The sequence below is a fragment of the Danio aesculapii genome, chromosome 24 (assembly GCF_903798145.1).
Source record: "Danio aesculapii chromosome 24, fDanAes4.1, whole genome shotgun sequence".
Taxonomy (NCBI): domain Eukaryota; kingdom Metazoa; phylum Chordata; class Actinopteri; order Cypriniformes; family Danionidae; genus Danio; species Danio aesculapii.
In genome coordinates, this window is record NC_079458.1 from 19,931,412 (window position 1) to 19,958,821 (window position 27,410).

Below are 27,410 nucleotides of genomic sequence, written 5' to 3' on the forward strand. Positions count from 1 at the left end.
ACCAAAAGTTGGATTATTATTATAGCTTTAGATTTTTTTTCATTTTATTCAAATGGCCAAATTCTCAATGAGAAAAGTTGAATGTGCTGGCCAGTTTGTTATTCGCTGATTTGCCTAACATTTTTTGCTTTTTCTACGCAGAATTTTGCATCTACTAAAAGACAGAAAATATTACTTTTCAAACTGTATTGAAAATAAATCATATGAGCATTTTCATATTAGTCAATAATATTACTGAAATACATTTAAAACTGAATAAATATAAATTTACACAAAAAATAGACTCAATAATGGGCTAAAAATCTGCGGATTTCTGCATGTGCAGATTCCGTGTGGCTTCAATTTTTACTTTAAAACAAGTTTTAACAGATTTCTAAAAAAAATAATAAAAATAATGATAGATTATAATAAATTTGTGTTTTAAAAATAAGTATCTTTTTAATCGTCCTTATTCAAAATCTTAATAATTTTTATAAAACTACTATAAAACGTACAGTTTAAATGCACATTTGTAAATAAACACTTAAAATAGTAGGGAAAGCAATTTGACAAAATGGTAGGAAATATTTTTTGGTACATCAGAAAGTGTGGTTATGATAACCATCCGACAAGCTAATCCAGCAAAAATTAGTTAGAAATGAAAAAAAAAATTGTATAAAATGTCACTAAAATGCAATATTTATACCTCATAATTAAAGAGGCGAATACCTCTTTTTTTTAAGCTGGCTATACGGGCCTGATAGTGTAATGTTAAAATAATGTTTAATAACTGAGAGCGTGTGTGTGTGCTTTGCTTTTGGTTTTTGGCCTTTGGTAAGCTAGTTGTCATTCCAGGAAAGTGCAAAGTTTACTTCACAATCATCAAGGTTTTTTTTTGTTTTTTTTGATTCAGTGGGGAAGCCCCTGTGACAGTACCACACTCATTAATCATTTTTCCAACACTCGCATGTTTTTCTCTTTCACTTCTGTTAGGCATGACATCATCAGAAACAGTGGTCTTCAGACAGTTCGGAAAAACCATGGCTTGAAAACAAGCTCAGCACTTTCAGATTAGAAATTCATCTCTTCTCACCTATTTTTAGGAAAGTCCCACCACAAACACCTCTAAGCCACGCATTTTTGCTAATATGTGTGATCTATTACAAGCTCAGTCCTACACTCCCATTTCCTCGAGTTCTAAGATAAGTGGCATAATTGCTGTGACTAATTAGTGAGTCATTTAGCCCTGAACAGCTGGGAGCTTGGGCTTCGTCTCCTTCACTTGCAGCTGTGATCTTATCAGTCAAACATACGTACAGCACAGCAGTCCACTGCTTTGTGTGCTTGCGTTCGACCGTTAAACATCTGTGAAAGGGGAAGTACTGTAGTTTTTTGTAAACAACCAAAGTGTTCAGCCAAAAAGAGTCATTATTTAACTGCCATACAGCATGACTGTTGGCTTTACGGCCAGTGACAGATCTGTATTCACAAAGAATATCACGCTCCACTCTTAAAAAAAGGGTTATTTATTGTTTTTTTTTTAACCATTAAACTTAACAAACATGGAAACTTTTCATTTCATGTTGATATTGTGGGAAAAAAAGATCTTTATTATTATTATATAAAAACTGATATAAAGTGTAAAGAACTGTAAACTGTTATCGCAGTAATTATGTGTTGTTTGACTGCTTGTAACTCAGAACTTATACTGGCTGAAAAGATGAAAGACTAAATCTCTTTTTCTGTCCAATACAGATTTGAATGTAGTGCAATTGAAGGATGAATAAATATATGAAAATCATGATCATTTATAAGGTTGCGTGGGTGCTTGAATTGAGGTCATGAGCTTGTAATGATCAATTGTGCAGCTATACACTGAATGCGTGGCTAAAGTAGTGACACTTTAAGAAGAACCAAACAATTCAACATAGGCTTATTCTAAAATGTAGCCCTATATACATTTCTGGAGATGGCGAATTATGTAGCCAGAAGAAGTACATATGACGACAGGGTTCGAGCCTGGCAAAGAACGGTTCCAGAAAGCACGTAAGACAAAAACAGAAGCCAAAAAATAAAGTAAACAAGTAAATAACAGGATGAGAATGTGGTAAAATCTGAAAATCTGGTTAAAAAAATCAGACAAGGGCTTTTCTTTTTCTGGATTGCTTTTGAAAACGCTGTCGTTTGGGTTGAATGAAGTGGGTGGGTGGGTCAATCTGTGCTTTTGAAAGCAATATTGGTTGGGTTTAGGGAAGGAGGAGGGTCAGTCGGTCATTCTGTCAGTCAGTCATTCTGTCAGTTAGTCAGCCGTTCTGTCAACAGCAGCCTCTGGTGGATTTATGTGAGAACAGCAGGCACGAATGGCACTCGCAAGAGAAATTTAAGATCTCAAAAAGCATACACAGCGGCCTCTGGTGGATTGCAAAAAAACGTACCTCCTGGGACATATTTGGTGCTCTCCAGAAATGTATATAGAGGTATGTATTCAGAATGAGCCTGGGTTGCAACAATCATTCTTCTGTGACATTGTGGGAATTTTTTTTTATTGTAAAATACAAGCACACTATAGCGCACCATAGTCATTTAAAATTTGAATAATATCATGATATGAGTGTTAATGGGATTTTATCAGAAATAAAAGAGTTGCTTATTATCGACATGTTGCCAAACAGCACTCAAAACATTTTACACACTGTCAGGTTTAAGAGAATGAATTAACCTCATGTAGAGAGATGGAGCAACAACAGTAGTGTTAAATACAGCAATAGATATGATGAGTTGACAAGCATATGTGCAAAAAGAATAATGGATGTCAGCTACTGTACTTTAAAAATTTTTATCAAACATGATCAAAAAGACATTTTTATCAAACATTCACAAAAAGCGCAGACATATTTTGTCAAAATGTAATAATTATAATGTACTAATAATCATAATGTGAAAAAGTATTGTGTCCGACATCGAATCCAAAATCATAACAGGAGATACAATAAGTTAGGAAAGGGAGTCATTTTACCAACCCAGGCTCATTCTGAAAAAGTACCGCCATATACATTTCTGGAGAGCGCCAACTATGTCCCAGGAGGTACTTTTTTGCAGTTTTTGTTTTCGTGAATCCACCAGAGGCTGCTGTGTACACTTTTTGAGATCTCAAATTTCTCTCACAAGTGCCATTTGAGCCTGCTGTTCTTGGATAAATCCACCAGAGCCCACTGTTGACTGACTGACTGACCCACCCTCCTTCTTCCCTAAACCCAACTAATAGTGTTTTCAAAAGCACAGATTGACCTGCCCACCCACTTCCCTAAACCCAACCAACAGTTTTAAAAAGTAATCCAGAAAAAGAAAAGCCCTCGCCTGATTTTTACCATGTTTTCAGATTTTACCACATTCTCACTGTTATTTACTTAGTTTTTCAACTTAGTTTTTTGTCTTACCTGCTTTCTGGAACCATTCTTCACTCACTCAAACCTGGTCATTGTTGTCTACTCCTCGCTGCATCTCAAGTTCATCGACGTACACGGCAAACTACTGGACAAACTGGCAACAGCGGGAAAGTTGTCCATACAGAGGCAAGCTGTTAGCCTGTAAACGCGAAAAGGAACGGTGACATACCGCCCCGTAGCGTTCGTTTTGAAGACGAAATGCAGCCATACGTACTTCTGCCTACAATATTCACGATCTCCAGAAGGGCTACGTTTTCAGAATGAGCCTATGTTGCTTTTTAAATATATGTTGCATTTTAATGAGTCTATGTAGCATATGGTGATGTAATTGCTGAAAATTTTTATTAATAGAAAAATGATACATTAAACATCAATTAAAAATTTCATTTTCTTCTATTTTATATATATTTACGCATAATTTAAATGTTTACACATTTTTCCCAGAAAGTACTCACAAGAAAGTGTCTGGTGCATATGGAAAGAAAAAGTGAATGTCTACAACAGGTGGTTTGTCAAGCCTACTCACTATTAAATATTTGAGTGTGTGCATATGTAAATGTACATGTACAAACACGTGGAAACCAAAAACAAATTCAAAAAACTATATTTGCCGGTCCTTGTAATGTGAAACAGTCTTCTGTATGTCGCAATTAGTTCCCTGCAGAAACCTTTTATGTAAACGCACATGTAAAAAGAGAAGTAAAATTGGGCAGTGCCAAAGATGATTTTGAAATGGATGCATGTATATTCTATAAAACTGAAGAATCCTTTAGAATAAACTAAACCCACGCGGCTCATTGGCTGCTTCAGCTTAAGCAATTACATTAGCTCAGCACTCTGGCCTGCTTAGGTTAATAAATCCCTAGGAGCCGATCAACAGAGAAGAACTTCATGCTGAGTAAAAGTTAATGTGGGATCCTTGACCAACAAGCTTTGATATTAACTTTTTAAAGGTTAATGTGTCCCTATCAAACAACGATTTCTGAGGCTGTTGCTAATTCAAAATGGCTGAAAGATTTAAACAACAACCTTGTTAAAGGGACAGTTCACCTAAAACGTACACTTCTGTCATGATTTGAACTTCTTGTTGACCCCAAAAACAGATTTTGAAGAAAGCTTCAAACTGATAAACATCTTCTATAGTATTTGTTTTTCCAACTATGAATATTGTTGGCTGCTGGTTCATCCATTTCTTCATTTTGCTTTGGCTTAGGCCCTGATTTATCAGGGATCACCACAGTGGAATGATCCACCAACTATTCTGGCATATATTTTACAAAGTGACCATTTCAGCCACCACCCAGTACTGGGAAACACCCATATACTCTCGCATTTACACACACTTGTACACAACAGCTAATTTAGTTAATCCAATTTACCTACACCGCATGTCTTTGGACTATGGGGGAAACTGGAGCACCTGAAGGAAACCTACACAGGGAGAACATGCAAACTCCACACAGAAATGCCAACTGGTCCAGGCAGAACTCGAACCAGCGACTTTCTTGCTGTGAGGTGGCAGTGCGAACCACTATGCCATTCAACTTTTTTCTAAATATCTTCTTTTGTGTTCTGCAAAACTTATATAGATCTAGAACCACTTGAGAGTGAGTAAATAGTAAGTACATTTTCATTTTGGCTAAACTATCCCAAAGGATAGTTATCCTTTATCATCAGAAAAAAAGGACTGCTAATCTACAAATACCAACATAGGCTCATTATGGAAACGTAGCCCTATAAACATCTCTGGAGATCGTGAATAATGTAGCCAGAAGTACATATGGCTGCATTTCGTTTTTAAAACCATTACTACGGTGCGGTATGGCTCCTTTTGGTGCTTACCAGCTGACCACTTACCTCCTTATGGACTGCTTTCCTGCTGTTACCAGTTTGCTCAGTAGCTCGCCATGTACGTCGGTGGACTTGAGATGCAGAGAGTTGACCGTGACGACAGGGTTTGAGTCCAACGAAGAACAGTTCCAGAAAGTGGGTGAGACAAAAGCAGAAGCAAAAAATTAAATAAACAAGTAAATAACAGGGTGAGAATGTGGTAAAACCTGAAAACATGGTAAAAATCAGCCAAGGGCTTTTCTTATTCTGGATTGCTTTTAAATAATTGGTGGTTTGGTTCAGGAAAGCGGGTGGACGGGTCAATCTGTACTTTTGAAAACACTATTGATTGGGTTCAGGGAAGGAGGAAGATGGGTCAATCGATCGGTCAGTCATTCAGTCAGTCATTCGGTCGATATCGGCCTCTGGTGGATATACGTGAGAACAGCAGGTGCAAATGGCACTAACGAGAGATATTTTAGCTCTCAAAAAGTATACAAAACAGCCTCTGATGGATTTGCGAAATCAAAAACTGCAAAAAAACGTACCTCCTGGGACGTATCTGGGACTCTCCAGAAATGTGGTACTTTTCATTTTCAGAAAGAGCCTGGAAAAACTGGCTTGATTATTGAGGGGTCAATCAGCTAATTTAAGAGAAAATGGTGTACACAGCCTTTTTTCATCTTCGAAAAGGTATTTAATTAGAATGACTGGGTGACTATTACTGTGCTGCAGCTTCTCCAAAAACAAAAGTGCAGAGCATTAAAAAAAATAAAAATGTGATTTTGTTTTTTAGTCTAAACAGTGTGTGTGTGTGTGTGTGTGTAACTTGTATTCCTGACATTGTGGAAATATCAAATGTCCCCACGAGTATAGCAATACCAGTAATACTTTTTTTGGCCCTTATGATGAAAATGGCTAATAAATAACACGGAATCATGTCTAGAATCAACGTGTAAAAATGCTAAACGTTTCCTGTGAGGGTTTTGTTTAAGTTTGGTTTGGGTAGGTCAATGGTATACAGTTTTTACAGCATAAAAAATAACTATGTCTAAGTCCCCATAAAGATGTAATTACAAGTGGGTTTGTGTGTATGAGATTTTTTTTGTTGTAGTTGTTAAACCACATGATAAGCACACTGGTACTCTTCTCTTTTTTTTCTTTTGAAAACCCCAGCGTATAGTATGAATAGGAAATCTGTAAGCCGTTATCAAAAGGGAAATCTTAAACAAGCACCTAATATACCAGTGGCCTTTCTTTCACTTTCCAGACACCCTAGATTTGATATTTGAGAATTTATTTGGGGTTAAATAATACATTCACACCACATTATAAAAGATAAAGATGGCAAAAACAGGACACTAACTAGAATCAATATTTTTTGAGTACTTGAAGGCCATCTGGATTTTACTTCTCAACACTATGGAGGCTTGTAAAGTTTGAAGGTTGCACCATTTCTCCTTGGCTTTGTCTGAAAACAGAAAGAAAACAAAAAGTTTCCATTTAAACATTTATAAATGTAAACACGTTGACCTCATCCAGAAACCAGAAAAGGTTCCTGCTTAGTAATTGAAAATAACATCCTTTTTATTCTGTTTCACTTACATTTACTAAAGTGAAGTTGTAATCATTATTCTAAAACTAGCTGGTTTACTTGCAGTTCTCCCTTCTCAGTGTGTAATATTGACTCACAAACGTGCTTCCCAACATTTGTGTATTCATACTGCATTTCTTCTAGGATATCCTGTTTCTAGGATCATGTTTCTGTTTCTATGAAATGCCAGCCTGTGTGTCAGAATGCATATGACTCTGTTAAGAAAAAGCAAACTGTGGTGATGCTGGTTTGGTTCCGTGGCCGGTACAGACATGCAAAACAGCAGGCAAATTTTTATGTTTTCCTGTTGTCTTTCAGACAGTTTGAAGTTTTTCTCACACACCCACTTTAAAATACAGGTTCTTTTCTGGCATCTGTGGTGCTATGAAGAAGCTTTATTACCCGTTGAAAAGTTTCTTTCCACAATTTTGTTCTTTCCATTTCTTTAGACATTCTTTATACTAAGAAAAAATGTTCTTCTATCATATTGCTGTAAAAATGACCATTATGGAATATTCATTATGAAGATCAGTTACAATTAGATACTCGAATAAAATATTATTTAAAGTAAATGTATTAAGTTCTCCTTTTAAATTTTTACTTTTTTAAAAGTACAAAAAAGGACTGGAGAGACTAACTTATATCATCATAGGCATGCAGAAGAACTTTCACTATCTTTGGTAACCATATATGAATATTATGTAAATTGTTTGTTTGTATTTTTTTATTCTATTATTGTTTTTCATATTTTGTCATTATCTATTTTTCAATGTTTCAATTCATTATGTTTATTTATTTATTATTTTTATTCACTTATTTAATTTCTTTTCTTATTTTGTTGTTATGTTATTTGAATGTGTATATGTGTATACATATATAATAAGGGTGTGGATATGTGCATTTTTTATATTGCACTGATAGCCATACAGTCAAATGAATGACATTTCAAATGTGCAACAATAATAAAAGTATACCATAGTACAGGGGTTCTTAACCTTTTTCACTTTAGGGCCCACTTCTCTGTCCAATAAATTTTTGAAGGCCCACCTGTCTGATATTTTCTCTAAAATGTTTGAATGAAATGCTCATTTAAATCTTTATTTATTAACACACACACATATACATATACATACATATATATATATATATATATATATATATATATACATATATATATATATATATATATATATATATACATATATATATATATATATATATATATATATATATATATATATATATATATATATATATATAAAATTTATTTTTAACATATACAGATTCAAAGAGAATCACAGGTCAACGGGGCGATTGCAAAAAAACAGAACCTGCTTTAAACTGGACTGACTGTATATCTACTATTAAATATCCTCTATTCGAAAATATATAGACAAATGTAAAATACAGTAAAACACCCTGATATGCGTTGACCTGTCCATTATAAAACAATCACAGGACATTCATTCGGACAACTATGTGGATATATAAGTTCCCACAAAAATACACAGAGATACTTTCACTTTCACTTCATGCATTGTTTGTGAATGAACAGACTTAAGTGTACTAGCTGCAGATGCGATCATGAGGCTGTTTTTGCACCGAGTTTGAAATAATCAATCAGAGAACAGGAGAAAGTGCATTACTTCGATCATTTTAATATAGCATATTAATAATGAAATGCAAAAATTATAGTATAATATTGAGAATTGATTTTAAGCTATCACGCATTCCAACTGCAGGATCACTGAGGCCCACCAGTTGAGAATCCCTGCCATACATAAAATTAAATATACATAAAATCTCCATGGGTCGGCACGGTGGCTTAGTGGTTAGCACTGTCACCTCACAGCAAGAAGGTCGCTGGTTCGAGTCCCAGCTGGGCCAGTTGGCATTTCAGTGTGGAGTTTGCTTGCTCTCACTGTGTTCGCGTTTTCTCCAGGTGCACTGGCTTCCCCCACAGTCATGTCATAAGACATGTGCTATAGGTGAAGTGAATAAACTAAATTGGCCATAGTGTATGAATGTGTGTATGAGTGTATGGGTGTTTCCCAGTAGTGGGTTGCAGCTGAAAGAGCATTCGCTTTTTAAAACATAGGCTGGATAAGTTGGCGGTTCATTCAGCTGTGGCGAACCCAGATAAATAAGGAGACTAAGCCGAAAAGAAAATAAATGAATGAATGAAATTGGCTATAGTGTATGAATGTGTGAATGAGAGTTTATAGGTGTTTCCCAGTACTGGGTTGCAGCTGGAAGTGCATCTGCTGTGTAAAAGGTAAGTTGGCAGTTCATTCCACTGTGGCGACCCCTGATGAATAAAGGAACTAAGTGAAGGAAAATGAATGAGTTTGTATTTTAAGTGAATCGTTAACTGGAGACTGACGCAGAACGGATCATTTGAATCAGTGAATCATTAACCGCAGACACACTTTGAACTGCTTATTCGAATCATTGAGCAGTTGACTCGAGTGCAGATGCAATTTAAACAGGTTGCCTGTATTCAGATCCTTCATATATGGACGTTTTTATTCCTAACTTCTAAAAAGGAAAAATCTGATAGCCGTCAGCAATATGTAAACTGAGGATGCACTAAACTAGAGCCTTTGAAATGTATACAATTGAAGTCAATAATATTATTGTTGACAATAATTTTTTATTTTATTTTTTCAAAAAATTTCCCAAATGATGTTTAACACAGCAAGGATTTTTTCCACAGTATTTCGTATAATATGTTTTCTTCTGGAGAAAGTCTTATTTATTTTATTCAGGCTAGATTTTAAATTTTAATTTTAAAATTTTCGATTGTCTACGGAACAAACTATTGTTATACAATGACCGGCCTAATTGTCTGATTAATCTAGTTAAGCCCTTAAGCCCTTGTCACTTTAAGCTGAATAATAGTGTCTTGAAAAATATCTAGTAAAATATTATTTACTGTCATCATGGAAAAGATCAAATAAATCAGTTATTAGAAATGAGTTATTAAAACTATTATGTTTAGAAATGTGTTGAAAAAATCTTCTGGGGGGGCTCATAGTTCTGACAACTGTATAAATTAGAAAAGAAAAAAAAAGTAATAAATAAAATTCTTATACACAGAAAAAATAATAAAAGAACATAAACAAATCAAAATAAACGATGACATCATTTTCATATTTACGTTTTTTTTTATATCTTCGGGTTCTGCATTTATTTTAATTTTGTTAAGGTCGTAATTTATATAACAACTTTAATTAAAAGTGTCAATTAGTCTTTCATTTGAGCCTATAAAGGTGCTGAAAGCCTATGAAGAAACGTTTTAAATGGCCTTCAAAGTCGGACTAATAAGTACAAAGCACTTCTGATGCTTTGAGTGAATTGTAATTAAACAGAGCAAATTAATATTTTACCGTGAATACTTACAAACAAGGCTGATTTACAACATGTCATACAGAAGAAATAGCATTTAAATAATCTGAAAAGGTATGTAGAAGAGGCCGAATATTCAGCATAACAGGCTTTTGACCATGGATATTAACTATGAAGAATGTTGTGCATGTAATTAATTAAAAGTTAAACAATAAATGCCTTGCCTTAAAAGTAGCATGGATATTGTGTCGGGCTTCCTGTAAAATCGTGTTTCTTTGAACGCAGTTGAAAAAGACTGTTATTTCTGGTGAAGTATGACAACACAGCGTAATAAAACCAGCCATGTTTGTAAAGTCTTAGTATTATTGCTGCAGTTATTGATTGTACTTTCTCATAAGTAAAGGCAGCAACGGTTTAGAGTCTCAGCTTGTGTTATGCAATTGGAAAACTATTTAACTCTGCGCCATTATGTGATGTTTCAAGATGCAAGCATTGTGTAGCTTTTAGATCACTGGCAAATATACAGCAGTTTCTGGTATTAGAAATCAACAACAAAAGAAAGACTGGAAATCGGGCTACGACGTCAGCAATTCATTTGATTCCTTATTACTTCTGTCCTCTTTTGGTAAATGAAAGTAAAGCAGGAAACAAATCATCAACAGCAAAAATATTGCTAGTGTTTTCCTTTCGTTTTGTTTTTCTTATGGTCATATCATTCAACTATCCCATTGTAATATGTAGCACTGTCGCCTCACAGCAAGAAGGCAGCTGGTTCGGGTCCCGGCTGGGCCAATTGGCATTTCTGTGTGGAGTTTGCATGTTCTCTGGGTTTCCTCCGGGTGCTCCGGTTTCCCCCACAGTCCAAAGACATGAAGTACAGATGAATTGAATAAACTGAATTAGCCGTAGTGAATGAGTGTGTGTGAATGAGTGTGTATGGGTGTTTCCCAGTGCTGATTGATTGCGGCTGGAATGGCATCCGCTGCATAAACATATGCTGGAATAGCTGGCGGTTCATTCCGCTGTGGCGACCTTTGAAATAGAGACTAAGCCAAAGGAAAATGAATATATGAATACTACATCTGTGTACGTGTGTGTATGCCCCTTGTATTCCTGACGTTGTGGGTATTAAATTGCCCCACAATTATAGCAATACCAGTAGATTTTGAACCTGTGGGGACATTTTTTTTTTGGTTCATAAAGGCTCATAAATGTCAGAATGAAGTATTTTTAACATTTAAAAATGCAGATTGTTTCGAGTGAGTGGTTGTTTCTAGGAGGTAAGGTTATATTATATACAGTTGTACATCATTACATCTATGAGAAGTGCCCATATAGATAACTGTAGGCATGGGACGATAACCAGTTTCAAGTTTTACAGCGTTTTTTTGTGTGTGTTGTGGTGTTTTTGAAACTAACGAAGACAGCAGAAATCAATGATTAATTTTAATTATTTAGCCTAACATGTTTAAACATCAACTTTGATATAAAATAAGTAAGCCTGACATGTTTACTGTTCAGGGTTTCTGCAGAATTCAAGTCAAATTTAGGACTTTTAAGACCATTAGGAATGAAATTTTAGACTTATGCAGGGTTGAGATTTTTTCTAGCATTATCATGAGGAATTGTGTAACTGTTTTTAGTTTTTTTTCTGATAAGGGAATTTAATTTGAAGAATTTGCTGTGAAAATGTCTAACAGCTGTTGTGAATTGTATCTCTGCAATAAAAAACTTAAATATAAAACATAAATGTTTTATTGAGATGTATTGTTGGTGATTGGATGGTGTTGAAGGTAACGAGTTAATGAAATACCTCATTACTTCAACTTAGTTCAGAGAACTCTATATAAATATATAACTATATATATATATATATATAACTATATATAACATATATATATATATATATATATATATATATATATATATATATATATATATATATATATATATATATATATATATATGGATGGATGGATGGATGGATATAGATATATATATATAGAGAGAGAGAGAGAAAGAGAGACCGCCTGTAGAAACTTATACCGGCCCATGCCTAGATAGCTTTACATGTGTGTTGTGTGCGTGTGCGCCTGTTCATATGATTTATAAGGACGTACAATTTTATTTTATTTTTATTTATTTATTTTTGGGGGGAGAGTTATTACAACCTTTTTTTATTTGACTATGCAAGAGGTCGACATACAATTTCATAATGACATGGGTATGACTTAAAAGTTACCTTAATGTTGTTTATTGAGGACATGCCTAGTGTCCTCATAAATTAAAATGCTTAAGAGTCATACTTAACAGTGTCTTATGACATTCTGAATTTGCAACAGATTTAGTGTGAGGGTTGGGTTTATGTGTAGGTGTGAGGTAATGCCATCTAATAAGAATAATTTAGTGTAAAATGCATTATGGCTATGGAGAGTACTCATAAAGCACATAAAAAAGTTGTGTGTGTGTGTGTGTGTGTGTGTGTGTGTGTGTGTGTACTCACGCTTGCTCCTCTAAACAGTGCAAGAAACTGTCGATCTGTTCTTCAGGAATTTCTCCATCCAGATGGGCCAAGTATGTGTACAGACTGTGAAACATGTGGAAAGGAATCTGCGCTGGACCACCCTCAGGGTCCTCTGTGAGTATTTCACATGCATGTTTCAAAGCACTCGTGATGCTCTGTGGGAACAATATTCAATACAATTAATGTTTATTTATATAGCGCTTTTACAATGTAGACTGTCAAAGTAGCTTAACATAGTAAATCTAGTCAATTAAAACTGTCAGTCCAGTTTTCGGAGTTGAATTTCAGTTTAGTTCAGTTCAGTGTGGTTTAATTTTCATTTTAATTGGTTTTTAATTTAATGTAGTGGGCTTTCTTTCTAAACGCAACAGATTTTGTCATTTTTAGCATACTTTAAAATATGACCATCACTGCACTCATTATTTCCCGTTCAACTCTGTGACAGTTGAAGCCATTTAAAAATCCAACACTGCCATCTAGAGTCAGTTAATAGAATTGAATTAAAAATGAAGTATGTGGATCAAAGAAACATTTTCAATGAAGTGTAAAACGTTGTTATTTTTAAATGTATTTATATTTATTTATTACTTTGTGTACTTTAGAACGTTTCCTGTTTTATTTTTTATTTTTTTAAAGGAGAGAGAGAAAAAAATAATGACTATACACCCTCAGAAATAAAGGTACAGGAGCTGTCACTGGGGCGGTACCTTTTCAAAAGGTACACATTTGTACCTGAAGGGTCCATAATGGTACATCAGAGGTAATTTTTTGTTACATTTGGGCACTAATATGCACCTTTGATACCACTGTGGACTCTTTGGGTACAAATAAGTATCTTTAGAAAAGCTACTGCCCCAGTGACAGCTCCTGTACCTTTATTTCTGAAAGTGTAATTAGGCCTGCACAATATTCGAAAAATCTGACTTTACAGTATTTTGTTTTTCTGGGATATATATTGTGATATGAATATAATTTCACCAGATAAATGGAATAGCTCTATTTGTAAAGGATTAATTCATTTAAATAAATTGGAATGATCAAGTTTTTTTTTATATGCAGTTCATTTGCATAAACCATAATAAATTACAAGCATTAATACAACAGAGCAAAGATAAAAGTGAAATAAACACTGCTTTATGGTTTTCTGGAGAGACTAACAGTAACCAGGTACACAAATTGAACAATCGAACATAAAATAAGATGGTGATCATCGTATAAAATATTTTAAAATAATAATATCTTTTAATCTTTAATAAATAATCTACTCCTGTGATGTGACTATTGCACATACACACATTGCAATATTGATGTTTAAACAATATATTGTGCAGCCCTTACTATAATACATGATTTACAGAATACAGCCACTGAATCTCATTCACTATAACAGTTTATTTATTATATTATTTTAGTGCAAGAAACTATCATGTGGTGATATATATTAAAAAAAACATTACAATCTGGTCCTTATAATGCTCATTAATTGTCATTTTAATTCTTTATACTTTACCACTAGGTTAATCATAGCCCTAACTATAACACGTGATTTACAGAATACACCCACTGAATCTCATTTAGTATAACAGTTTATTTACTATATTGTTTTAGTACAAGAAACAATTATATGGTGATATACTTAAAAAAAAAAAAAACCTCTATAAAAACCTTTTAATCTGGTCGTTATAATGCTCATTAATTGTCATTTTAATTCCTTATATTTTACCACTAGTTTTCAAACATTTAAAATACAATAACATTTAGTATAGTCACTAATTTGTATGATTTTCAAACACTTTAATTGCATTTATTTAATTAGATTTCACAATATCACTAATATTCTGTTAAATACATAATTATGAAATTATAGGCAGCGTGAGAATTACAGGGGGGTTAGGGGGGATTGACCCCCAATTACCACTTGATCCCCCCTGAAGGACATCAAAACAAGATGTATGGGGGGTCAGCCCTTTAATAGCAAGAAATAGCTTTCTCTGATCATTGGTTTATATCTTAAATATTAATAATTAAAAATGTATAATATAAATATACATTTGACACATAATCATGTCAATAAATGCTCGGAAAAATGTGATACAACAGTCTGAAACTGGCAGTTCTAGAGCACTGAAGCACATCTTAAGTATTCACAAAACATGCTTCTTGTAAAATAGGTGTTTTTGTCTGCATGTATCCTAAAAAAAATAATAATAGACCTAATTTGTATAGTTTGACCCACAGTAACCTCTGAAATAGTCACTAAATATCCCTCAAAACACTAAAAACATATACATTTCATTAATAAATTAGATGTAATTTACATAATTATTTAATTAAATATAATTTGCACCCTGGTTATAGGTACTCACCCCACCCAAAGCGCTGCATGCTAAAGCAAAAAACTGCATCCAGTTAATGTTTTCGCTGAAGTTTCCAAGTGCGAGGATAGTGTCAAGCTGTTCCACGGGCAAGTGCAGGACTTTCCACTTGGGAAGAAGCTCATCTTTCGTAAATGTTTCTTTAGGTGCAAGCTGCAGGCAAGACAAATCTCATCAGTATTCACAGATATAGAACAGAAGAAGCAGTGGATCACACCTGTTGATGAAGGATCTTCAGAAGGCCTGGTGTAAGTCCTGTGTCTGTCTTTTGAGTCGCCACTGGCAATTCCAGCCTCTTCTTAACTGGCAGGTCCTGACCTTTTGATAATGCTGAAAAATAGCTGATGGAGAAACAGTTTAATTCTTGTCATTCGTCATGTTTATGTTCATATTTTAAAGCATATATTACTTATAATGACAATTTGGATGCATAATGCATTGTTCAAAATGTTTTGCTTACTCAGCCGCCCACTGCAGCACATCACAAGGCTGCGTCCTTATTGCTGCTTTTGTGAACTGCTTTAACATATTGGGCAGAGCTGGAGGGATGTTGATCTGCTGAGCGCAGTACATGGTTTCAGGAAGAGGCATCACTTTGGGGTGTGTTTTAAGATAAGGAGAAACTGCACACACAAAAAGTTTGTAAAATCTAAATTAAAATGAATATAAAAAGTGAAATAGCATGAATTCAATAGATGCAAAACGGGAAAGTCCATATCAGCATATTTTATATCACATAACACTAAAACATGAATAGAGTAAATACGTTACATACAGTACATTAGCTAAAACTTACATGCTAAAGTTAATTTCATCTATTATGCAGACTTACCGTTGTTATTTTAAGCAAAGAGATGCAATTATGTCGTTTTAATTATATAATCGCTTGGTATACGTTTATATTTAATACTTTATAGCAAATATACTATAAATAGTATTACATATACTATTTTGTCTTCTTAAAATACTGCAGCGACTTGTTGTTTTTCATAGCAACGTGTTGTTTGGGAGCGTCACCAAGACGCTTTAAGAGCTCTGTGTGATCTGATTGGTCAATGTCAAATAAAGGGCGTTAACTACAGCAGTTGTTGCCATGTCCTCAGAATATACATGGTTTTCCGCTTATAAATATGTTTGCGTGATTTTACTTTGTTGTGTCACACCTTCCTGGATTAAGATACGATCCAGGCATTACCGATCATAATGTGATGCATTTTTAGCATTCATTTGTTTCGTGTTTACTTTATTCCCAATAGTTGGTCTGAAAAAATAATAATAAGTAGAATAAAAAATATTTTATTGACTGCTTGCTATAACAAATAGCATCTAATTCATTATCAACATGCAGACTTTCCAGTTATAAGGTCGTTTTAAATAAAGAGATGCTTATGGTACCATGTGACCTCAATGACGGGCGCCCAATCTTCATGAATCCGTCTAAAGCAGGCTGGTCATTCTGACATTTACGCAGACTTTGAAATCATTTTGGGTGTTTAACACTAGTCTTTAGTTTCATGAATCAATTACTTTTGTTCCAGTTTACGTTTTGGCTAAGCACAAAGTTATGTTTACTAAATATTATTTCATATTTCCATGTTAACCTTATAAAATTTAAATAAAAGTCCAGGGGGCATGGATTTTTGTTTTTAATGATTAAATCACAACACCATAGCACTGAAAAGTTTGAAGAAAACTGGTTAGTTTATTTACTTCACAAAATAATTGTCAAAAAGTAAATAAATAAATAAATAAATATATAATAATATATAGTGTATTGGGAGCTTTTATGGTCTTTTGCAGTACTTAAATGCACAGTAACTGTTTTTTCCCCCAAAATTCATTGAAAAATCTTCAGTAACATACTGTTAACCATGTACAAAGTATGGAAATGTTGAGAATACATTATTATCCTGTGAAAACAATATATACAGTAACACACTGTGTACAGCTTATACAGTAATAAACTGTTGAGAAATGCAGTATAATACTGTGAAAACAACAGAAATCGTTTACAGTATAAGTTTTGTTCTATTCTTGGTAAGGGTTTTAGGGTTTATGAAAGGATATATTTGAAAATGAATACAAAAATATTCAAACAAAATTATTATTATTATATTGTTAAATGTATTAAATTTTTATCATTTTTGAAAGGGCAAGTGAAAATCTTTTCTAACTGGGATATAAAAAAATCCATAGCATTTAGCCCTGTATAAGTCTAAAATTTCATTCATAATAGTTTTAAAAATGTCTAAAAAAGTCTTAAATCCTGCATTAACCCTGTCTTAAGTCAAGAACAGAATGAAGCACACTTTTTTCCAGAGTAAAGATAATAGAAGGATCTGCAGCTGAACCTGAAACCAGGGAACCATAATTATAATTAACATAATGTAAATATCTTTAGGTAAAAGCATCTGCTTTATTTAACATCTAAAGTATTTTATTTGATAAAGAGTTCTTTGGTTTTATGCTTGTTCTAATTTTCGTTTATGCCTATACTAAATTGAGGTCACTGAGAAATGTAAAATGTACGAAATTTCACAACAAATGATTTGTAGATTGAATATAAGATCTAGATGTCTACACATTATTTCTATTTTGTTGTGGTCTAAAAGCTCATAAATGCTATTTTCTTAAATGATGTAGTTCAGAAACAAACTCATAGGATCAATACTTAAAGTAAACATTTTCTTCTCTCTGTAGACAATACATGCTTAGTATCCTTCACTTTTATTAATATTTATAATTTCTTCTGATCACCTTTACATCTATCTATGGGTAAGCAAGTATTTGATCAATGGAAATTATTTTAAACAACTTGACTAAACCAATTCACTCTGTTAGACCTTTAAAAAAAATTTTATTGACTTAAAATGCAAAAACTTCTTGTTCTTGAACAGCTTTTTCTTAAATACTTCAGTGAAATATAGGACCAGATATTCCATAAAGTGGAGTCTCTGACGTGGACTCATGTTTTGTCAAACGTCAAAGTACACTGCATAATTTGTGTTCTACATTTAAATATTTATAAAATAAAAATATTTACATTTTTTAGGAAGTTTCCTTTTGGCCACAGCCCGCAGATTATTGAACAGCCACATCACTATCCCCAGCGATCTTTGCCTCAAATTACTGCTTCAACATTGCATATATCAACATTCTTAAAGCTAGAGTTTGTGCATAGGTAAAAAAGCAGTGCTGACACATTCAGAGAAAAATTTGTCAGATCTTCTTACATTGGCGAGCAGAAAATCTTGGCAATGTCAAAAACTTAAAATAGTTGCTGATAATTTGCTTTCATGGTTTAATTTCTTCTCATGTGCAATCTGTTGTCAAGATAAATATATGTTCGCATGGTTCTGTTTTAAGGAAAATAACTAAGGATAATAAGGAGATCGAGAATATTGGAGCATAGACCAGGTGAGAGTCTTTGGCTATAAAGATGAGTCCAATCTGTAGTGGAGACCAGACAAAGTGTGAGTGGAAACGGGGTGCTCTTGTATAGGGAGTGCTGAGGAGAATGGTGATCAGGAGTGTATGAACTCAGAACTCAGGTGATTGGGATCTGTGATTAGGGGGAGAGCCTGGTGTATCTGTGACAGAACACCATTCTCTACGTTCCACTCTTGAGGGCCTGCCTTGGTTGAGAATGTCTTTCCAAGGGACCCATGATCTCTCCTCGGGTCCGTATCCTTCCCAGTCTACCAAATACTTCAGTCAACCCCCACGACATCTGGAATTCAGGATTTCCTTCACTTATTTGAGAAGTGACAGTGGGATGAATACGCTAAATTGAAGGTAGTCTGACTTCATATGATACAGGGTTGACTTGACGGATGATGGGGACCAATGAATCTGGGACACTTTTTGCAGTGTAGACTCAGACGAATGTCCCTGGTGGAGAGCTATACCTTCTGCCCAGGATGGGCTCTCCAGACATTTGCCTAGATGGTGTGATGCCTTATACTGCTCTTTGGAGATGTTGATGTTCTGAGTCCCAGATCCTCTCACCCTCCTGGAACCAATGATGGACAAATGGAAAATCTGAAGGTTCCCCAGACCAGGGGAACAGAGGTGGCTGGTAACCTAATGAAGGGGTTTTGTATAGACTTGGTTTTAGGAGTTTTGGTGGCCTTACAAGAAGATGAGAGACAGCCTTCATTTCTCTGTTACTCTGTGGATGGTTACCAGAAGATAGACTTACTGTCCAACTAGCAGCAAAAAGGCTCTCCAGACACAGAAAATGAACAGGGTACCTCGATTGGAGACTATGTCTTTAGGAATTCCATAGTTTTTAATCACATGGTTGAACAATATTTCTGCTGTTTCCATGGCTGTGGGGAATGGGGAGAGGAAGGAGTTTGCCAGATGGTAGATGACACAGGGCTTTGGACATTGCACATTTTTGGCATCCTTTCATGTTCCTTATGATGTCGGTTGGCCATTTTAGGCCGCCAAAAGCGATCTGAGAGCATTTGATTGGTCCCAGGATGATCATTGCCCCGGCAAGTCCAGGGCATGGATCAGAGGCTCACGTTGACTGTGAGGAACATAGGTATGATTGGGTGGATACCCTGGCGAAGCTGGATTAGAGTTAGCTGGGAAAATAGGGTCAGGATCTTCAGGAGATTCGTCAGGAGCATGTAATCTAGACAGTGTCGATCTTTGTATTCTTTGTATAAAAGGAAATAGTAAAATTAAATCTTGTGAAGAATAAAGCTTGTCTGGGGTTGAGATATTTGACTTCTTGAAGATACTCAAGTTTGGGGTTATTTGTGTATACAAGAAATGTTGGTCCTTCCAGCCAGTGTCCCAATTCCTCCAAAGCTGCTTTGATAGCCAGTAACTCACAATTCCTGATGTTGTAATTTTGCTCCACCGATGAGAGTTTGTGGGAGTAGAAGGTGATGGATAGAGTCGTGGCAGATTCTCCTGCTCCTGTGACAGTACAGCTCCCACTCCGTAAGTGGAGGCATCTACCTCCACAATGAAAACCCTTTAGGTATCTGGATGTACCAGAAGGCAAGCTGAAGTTAAGGCTGTTTGGGGGGCATTTGCGGCCTCAGAGGCTTTCTGGGTCCAGGACAGAGACTTGGGTTTATTCTTTAGGAGGTCAGTTAATGGAGAGGTGATGGAACTGTAATGGAGAATGAACCTTCGATAGAAGTTGGCAAAACCTAGGAATCGTTGGAGTTCTTTGACAGTAGTGGGAGTTGGCCAATTTCAGACTACATTCACCTTCTTCTCGTCCATCTTTATGCCTTTAGGGGTAATGTGATAACCCAGAAACTGGATGAATGACTGAGGAAACTCAGCTTTGAGGCATAGGTGGTGCTCACAGAGATGTTGGAGGACCTCAGAAACACGGTGGTGATGTTTTGCCTTGTTCCGGGAATAGATCAAGATGCTGTCAATGTAGATGAGCACAGAATGTGAAAGACAATCCCAGAAGACCTCATTCATGAATCCCTGGATTATGGACAGGGTGTTTACCATCCCATAGGGCATCACAAAGTATTCATAGTGGCCAGTAGGTGTCACAAATGCTCCATTTATCCCCCTCACATATCTGGATGAGGTTATATGCAATTCTGAGGTCCAACACAGGGAAGATTTGAGCTTCTTGAAGCTGTTTGAAGGCAGATGGAATGAGAGGAAGTAAGTACTGGTATTTCACTGTGATTTTGTTTAGTGTTCTATAGTTGATGAAGGACCTTAAGCCTCCGTCGATCTTTCCCACGAAGAAAAACCTTGAAGCAGCAGAGGATGTGAATGTGAATGTTGACAGAATGACTCAATCGGAGTGGAGTTCAAGGGAATTGGAGAAGGAGACAGGGATTCAGGAAAATATAGAAAACACTCAGGAAAAGACATCACTTAAGGACATCTCCATTGGCTCAGTTGTTAGAGGGACTATGGAAAATAAGCGATGGGTGCCATAGTACGATCCCAGCGGTGGAATCCTCCAGAACCAGAAGCTTCAAGTTTTCCGCATGGATAAATCTTATCCATAATTGAACAGGCCCAATGCAGTGGCAAACATGTCCTCGGCCTAAGGGATTGCCAGTAATGATCTGGATCTGATCAGGGTGTCATTGAGTCTCTTCTTTACGTGGAGTTGCTTAAGTCTGCCGAGATCAAGGACCTACAGTCAAGGAGAGCATGAACTGAAACGCATCAGTGAGAAGTTGAGAGTTCAACAATTGTGGTTAAAGAATGTATTTTAACAGTAGCAGTAGAAACCACTTACTGCAGGTCGTGGAGGATGGATGGGACATGTCTTGATTACATGTCCAGTCTTTTCACAGTAGATTCTGGGTCAGCCGATGATGACGTTCGCCAAGAACAGTCGGGTGGTATCCAACTGCTTGGGCTTGTGTTGGGGTTCTGGAGAGCTGAGATAATCTGGTTGGCAGAGAAGAGGATGTGGAAGATGAAACTCTGGAGATTCCATGCAGTTGTTTGCTACCCGGATGGAGAGCTGGTGTCATTGTATGCTAAGAGACTCAGACATACTTGGAGTTCCAGGCCTTTACCAATGGGGAGAACAGGTAACACAACACAGACAAGAACAGATAGAGGTGTGCATGAACTCAGAACTTAGATTGGGATTGGTGATTAGAGGGAGAGTCTGGTGTATTTGTGACAGTAATTTATTTACAAAACTGCTGTACTGTTACAGTTTTGAACAGTTTATTTTATTGTTTATTGTCCCTTTTCACGTTTTCAGGTTTCTTAGCAGTAAAATCATCATAGTTTGGGGAAACAGCAGTGAATGGAGAAGCACAACAAATGCAGTTTTATTTTCATTCAAATTGGCTCAAGTAACAAAAAAAAAACCTCATTGATAGTGTTTTCATGACTTTAAAAAAAAGGGGGGGGGGGGGGTGTATGAGACTGACAATGGAGTCCAGAAGAGAGCAATGTGAAATCTACTGTCCCATCCAGAGACCCTGCATTACAATGTTTAACCTTATAAATGTACATGCATTTTAAGAGAATCTGAATATTAAAAACTTTAAGGGATTGAGGATACTGATTACCACTGAAAAGCGTCATCACCGTCTTCAGAAAAAAAGGGGCTATTGTGCCAGCTATGGTATATATTTTTTATATTATGAACAAACTACTGTAAAAATACAGCAAAAAAAACGGATTTCTATATTTTTGCATTACAATTTTCTTGTGGTCTATCTAAAAGCTCAAAAAGGCTGTTTTCCGAGGCGAGGAGGGATGTTGTTTAGAAACAAATTCTATAGAATTAATGCTTAAAGTAAACATTTTCTTCTCTCTGTAGACAAAATGTGCTTAGTATCCCTCACTTTTAATAAATTGTTTCTTCTGATCACCCTTTACATCCATCTATGGGTAAGCAAGTATTTAATCAATAAAAATTATTTTAAACAACTTGACTAAACCAATTCCCTCTGTTACCTTAACGTTTTTAATTGACTTGCAAAAATTGTGCATGCAAAAACTTCTTGTTCTTTTAACAGCTTGTTCTAAAATGCTTCTCTACTTAATATAAGACCAGATGTTCCATAAAGTGAATAAAAAAACCATCGTTGTTTTAGTTTACAGTTGATTTCTATACTCATGCATTTTAGGCAGTCTGAGATTATATTTAAGCTTTTTTTGTTGGTGCAATAGCCTAGTGGTTAGCGCGTCGACATATGGTGCGGTAGCACGTTAGGGTGTCCTGAGTTTGAATCCTGGCTCGTGGACATTTTCCCTACCCTATATATATATATGTGTGTATAGTGTGTGTGTATGCTTTTTTGAAAGGATGCACTACATCTTAGTTCATGCAGAAGCTGTGCTAACTGTAGCCAAAGTATTAATTATAATCTTAGCATGCTTAAAATGCTAGTCATGGGACGAGAACAGTTTTCAAGGTATACTGCAGTTTGGAAAAGTCAAAGTTTTAAAACCGACAAAAGTTTCTGCTATATCGTTCCTACGTTTGTGTAAGATTTTTTATTTACATTATTTTTTTCGTTTTTTAAGACAACAGTATCTCCATCAGAAAAAAAATATCCAAAGATGCCGTTTTAAATTGTAAAGAAACCTGCTCCCGTAATTTACAGCCACGTTAATTTTGCTTATTGTAAATATTTTTTAACAAATGAATTTTTTTGGAATATCTGGCAACCTTCGCGTCTATTTTAGCATATGTATTTACCACTTTCGATTTTTTCATGCAGCATAGTTTCAGTATTCAGTCAGGTTTTAAGGCTACATTTGCTATACATTTTAAGAAAGGATCGATGACATGTTTCGTGTCGTGTGCACGAGACGTGGACTTCCGAGAAAGTACAATCCGAGTTTACAGCCGTGCTTGCTTGCTTGCTTGCTTGAGAGGTTGTCTAAGGTTTAATGTTTGTGCTGCTGTTTTGTATTTGGATTAAAATTAATCGAGCTAAACAATAGCTACTTTGCTAAATAATGGATGTTCAAATGTATTTGGCTCGTATCGGCTGTTCTGGTCCGTGTCCCCCGACACTGGAGACTCTGCAATATCTTCACCTGAACCACTTACTGACGGTTCCCTTCGGAAACCTCACCATTCACACCCGGGGTCGGGTCAGGCTGGAGCTGCCACTTCTGTATGAAAAAATCGTGATGAAGCGTCGTGGAGGATTCTGCTTTGAGATTAACGGACTCTTCTCCTGGCTGCTGTCTCAGATGGGTTATGATGTCACTTTGCTCTCGGCACAGGTCAGGAGTCGGTTCACCGGAGCTTATGGACCTCCTTTTGACCACTTCCTCATGATGGTGACGCTGGATAAACACAGGTGGCTCTGCGATGTTGGGTTTGGGTCTGGATTTCAGCTTCCTCTTTCTCTTGAGACTGACAGACCTCAGATCCAGAGCCATGGCGTTTATCGCCTCAGATCTGAAGGAAACTTGATTTTCATGGAAAGTAAATCAGACATTGGTGGGGAATGTTGGACAGAACAGTATAAGTTCACTCTGGAGCCTCGAGACAGAGCTGATTTCATAGCCATGTGTGGCTATCATCAGAGTTCTGTTAGCTCACTTTTTTTCTGCAAGTCTCTCTGTTCACTCTTGTTGCCCACTGGGAGAATCACCATCATGGGTCGCAGATTGGTAATAAGCAGTTTGGGTTCAGGTGATGGAGAATATGCATCAAGAACCATAACAGATCTTTCAGATGAAGAAATTACAAGGTTTTTGAGGGAGAAGTTTGGAATTGTTCTTCAAGCTCCACTCATTCCTAAAGATAATGAGATTGTACCACCAAACAATTAAGTGTTTTTTTATATGGTGGGTCTCTCTAACACGTTAAAGAGGTTTAACATTTACACCATTTAGGCTACTCACTTCAAGCTCCAAATCCATTTTTTTCTGTGTAATACAAAAGACCTTTATCAGAGAAAACTAGTAATTAGCTACCAGTATATTACATTAATTCATTTATTTTCTGTTTAGCTTAGTCCCTTTATTAATCTGGGGTCGCCACAGCAGAATGAACCGCCAACTTATCCAGCATATGTGTTTACACTACAGACAATTTAGCTTCACCTAATTCACCTATACCGCATGTCTTTGGACTTGGGGGGAAACCGGAGCACCCAGAGGAAACCCACGTCAACAGAGAGAACATGCAAACTTCACACAAAAATGCCAACTGACCCAGCCAAGGCTTGAACCAGCGACCTTCTTGTTGTGAGGCAATTGTGCTACCCACTTATTACATTTAGTCTATATTATGAATGTTGGCTAATTGTAATAAATAAGTCTGTTCAGGATTATTTCATGAAGTTCCTTCATTCATTTAGTAAATGCACATGATTTATTCTGATAAAAGTATTTTATTAAAACACTGAATTAATCTGAACTGATCTATTAAATTGTTGTTTTATTAATATCTCCATTAATTTTAAAAACAAATAAAAAAGAGCTATTTGCTAAATTTGGTGAAGTTACAGTCATTTTGTTATGTGCTTTTGTCATTTTTAGTTTGTTTAAATACAACATTTTGTTTATTTTAAATTTTTATTGTTAGTAATTTTAGATAAAGTTGCCAAGGACACGTTTGTATTTTTATTTATGATGTTTGTAATTTCATATTTATATCTTATTTTATATCCACTTTATTTTAATAAGTGCTTTATCATTACAGTGAATAATAACATTCACTCCAAAAAACATTTTTTTGCACATTCAAACTACTTATTAAAAATGAGCTGAAACAAAACAATTCTTGAGATTTCATTGGGACAACTTAAATTTTTTATGTTCAATACAGATAAATTAGTTAAAAGTGTTAAGGTGATCAATTTGTGTTGGGACAACATGAATGAATTATGTGGATTTTTTTTATGTGCATTTTTACAGTGTTGTATTTTTAAAGTCACTTTACACAAGAGAGATGTAAAAGATACGAAATGCATACATTTTCCTGTAATATGGCTAATAAGGATTACCTCAACAAATTAAATATTGTGAGATTCATAATTCAGTCACCATAATTTACAAAACTTAGAAAACTTTTTGAGATATATACGCGCATATAGCCTTTTGTCCTCACAGACTCGCCGTAGCAGACAGATGCGCTGCTGAAAGATGTCAAATTTTGGAAAAATGGCAAAGGTAAACACATTTTAATTATATGAATTCAGCCAATGGGCGTACTGTCGTGTTTTTTGTTTGCAATTGATTTCTATAGTCGTACTTTTTAAGCATTCTGCTATTATATTCAAGAGTTTATTGAAAGGATGCGCGACGTCTTAGTTCATACAGTTACAGCAGTGATGAAGCTATGCTAACTGTAGCTTATTGACCTTAAAGTAATGTCTCATATTTTGCTAATCATATTTATATTTGTTACATTTTATGCTTAATATACGTTCTATATAGGGAATGACATAAAATAACATTTAGTGTTTGGGAAAATATACGTTATGTAAGTTTGAATTTGACCTAAAATAACTTCATTTAAATGTTATATTCCACGTTACAAATTCATTTCACGTTCTTGTGAGCTGTGTAAGAACTTGCTTAATGCGTTGTGTTGCATTGCAATGGGTTTTTGTGAATTTTCAGGGCTCAGTTTACTTGCTCTGCCAAAAAACTAATTCACTGACTATTTCATAGCCACATATTTTTAATAATGTGTCAAAACAAGCAAATAAAGCTACATACAGTGCATCCGGAAAGTATTCAAAGCGCTTCACTTTTTCCACATTTTTATGTTACAGCCTTTATTCCAAAATGGATTAAATTATTTTTTTTCCTTGAAATTCTAAACACAATAGCCCATAATGACTTTTTTGAAATTGTTGCAAATTTATTAAAAATAAAAAACCTGAAAAGTCACATTTACATAAGGATTCTCAGCCTTTGCTCAATACTTTGTTGATACACATTTGGCAGCAATTACAGCCTCAAGTCTTTTTTATATGATGGCACAAGCTTGGCACACCTGTCTTTGGGATTTTTTGCACATTCCTCTTTGCAGTACCTCTCAAACTCTATCAGGTTGGATAAGAAGCAACAGTGTACAGACATTTTCAGATCTTATATATTTTTCAGATCTTATTTTAGGTCTGGGCTCTGGCTGGACCACCCAAGGACATTCACCGAGTTGTTGTGAAACCACTCTACCATACAGGCCTGATTGGTGGATTGCTGCACAGATGGTTGTCCTTCTGTAAGGTTCTCCTCTCTCCACAGAAGAACGCTGGAGCTCGGACAGAGTGACCATCGGGTGGGTTATTGATTACCACCTTGACTAAGGCCCTTTTCCCCAAATCACTCAGCTTAGATGGCTGGCCAGCTCTAGGAAGAGTCCTGGTGGTTCAAACATCTTCCACTTATGGATGATGGAGGCCACTGTGCTCAATGGAACTTTCAGATCAGCAGAAAATTTTCTGTAACCTTCCCCAGCCTTGTGCCTCAAGATAATCCTGTCTTGGAGATCTACAGACAATTCCTTTGTCTTTCTTCATGCTTGGTTTGTGCTTTGACATGCACTGTCAACCCTTGGACCTTATATAGACAGGTGTATGCCTTTTCAAATCATGTCCAATCAATTGAATTTACCACAGGTGAACTCTAATGAAGCTGCTGAAACATCTCAAGAATGATCAGTGGAAACAGAATGTACCTGAGCTCAATTTAGAGCTTCACGGTAACTTCAGTCCCACTTGGACTTGAATTGTTCTATCAAATAAAAAACTCAATACCCAATTCTTCTTTCAATACCAATTTTCTTCATTTTAATTAGTAATCCCTCTTTCCAGAGCATATCATATGCTTTTTCCAAATCAAAATAAATTGCTACCAATCCC

At 35.5% G+C, this 27,410-nt stretch overlaps 2 protein-coding genes across 3 annotated transcripts; one reads left to right on the forward strand and one right to left on the reverse strand.

Annotated features, from left to right (window-relative positions):
* Positions 1-6,511: 6,511 nt before the first annotated feature.
* Positions 6,512-23,888, reverse strand: ropn1l (rhophilin associated tail protein 1-like). 2 transcript variants are annotated; one of them, XM_056450606.1, is made up of 6 exons: positions 23,658-23,888; positions 15,557-15,719; positions 15,314-15,437; positions 15,088-15,249; positions 12,701-12,876; positions 6,512-6,726 (listed from the first exon to the last, which is right to left on the reverse strand). In XM_056450606.1, the coding sequence occupies exons 2-6, from the start codon at positions 15,685-15,687 to the stop codon at positions 6,663-6,665; spliced, it is 657 nt and encodes a 218-aa protein (XP_056306581.1). In that variant the 5' UTR covers positions 15,688-15,719; positions 23,658-23,888; the 3' UTR covers positions 6,512-6,662. The 2 variants fall into 2 exon arrangements, with proteins under 2 accessions (XP_056306581.1, XP_056306580.1); XM_056450605.1 differs by lacking the exon at positions 23,658-23,888 and adding an exon at positions 15,929-16,050.
* On the forward strand, positions 23,271-25,015 carry LOC130218416 (arylamine N-acetyltransferase, pineal gland isozyme NAT-3-like). The gene has a single exon (XM_056450604.1). It carries the CDS (start codon positions 23,539-23,541, stop codon positions 24,364-24,366), a length of 828 nt encoding a protein of 275 aa, XP_056306579.1. The 5' UTR covers positions 23,271-23,538; the 3' UTR covers positions 24,367-25,015.
* The last annotated feature ends 2,395 nt before the right edge of the window (positions 25,016-27,410 follow it).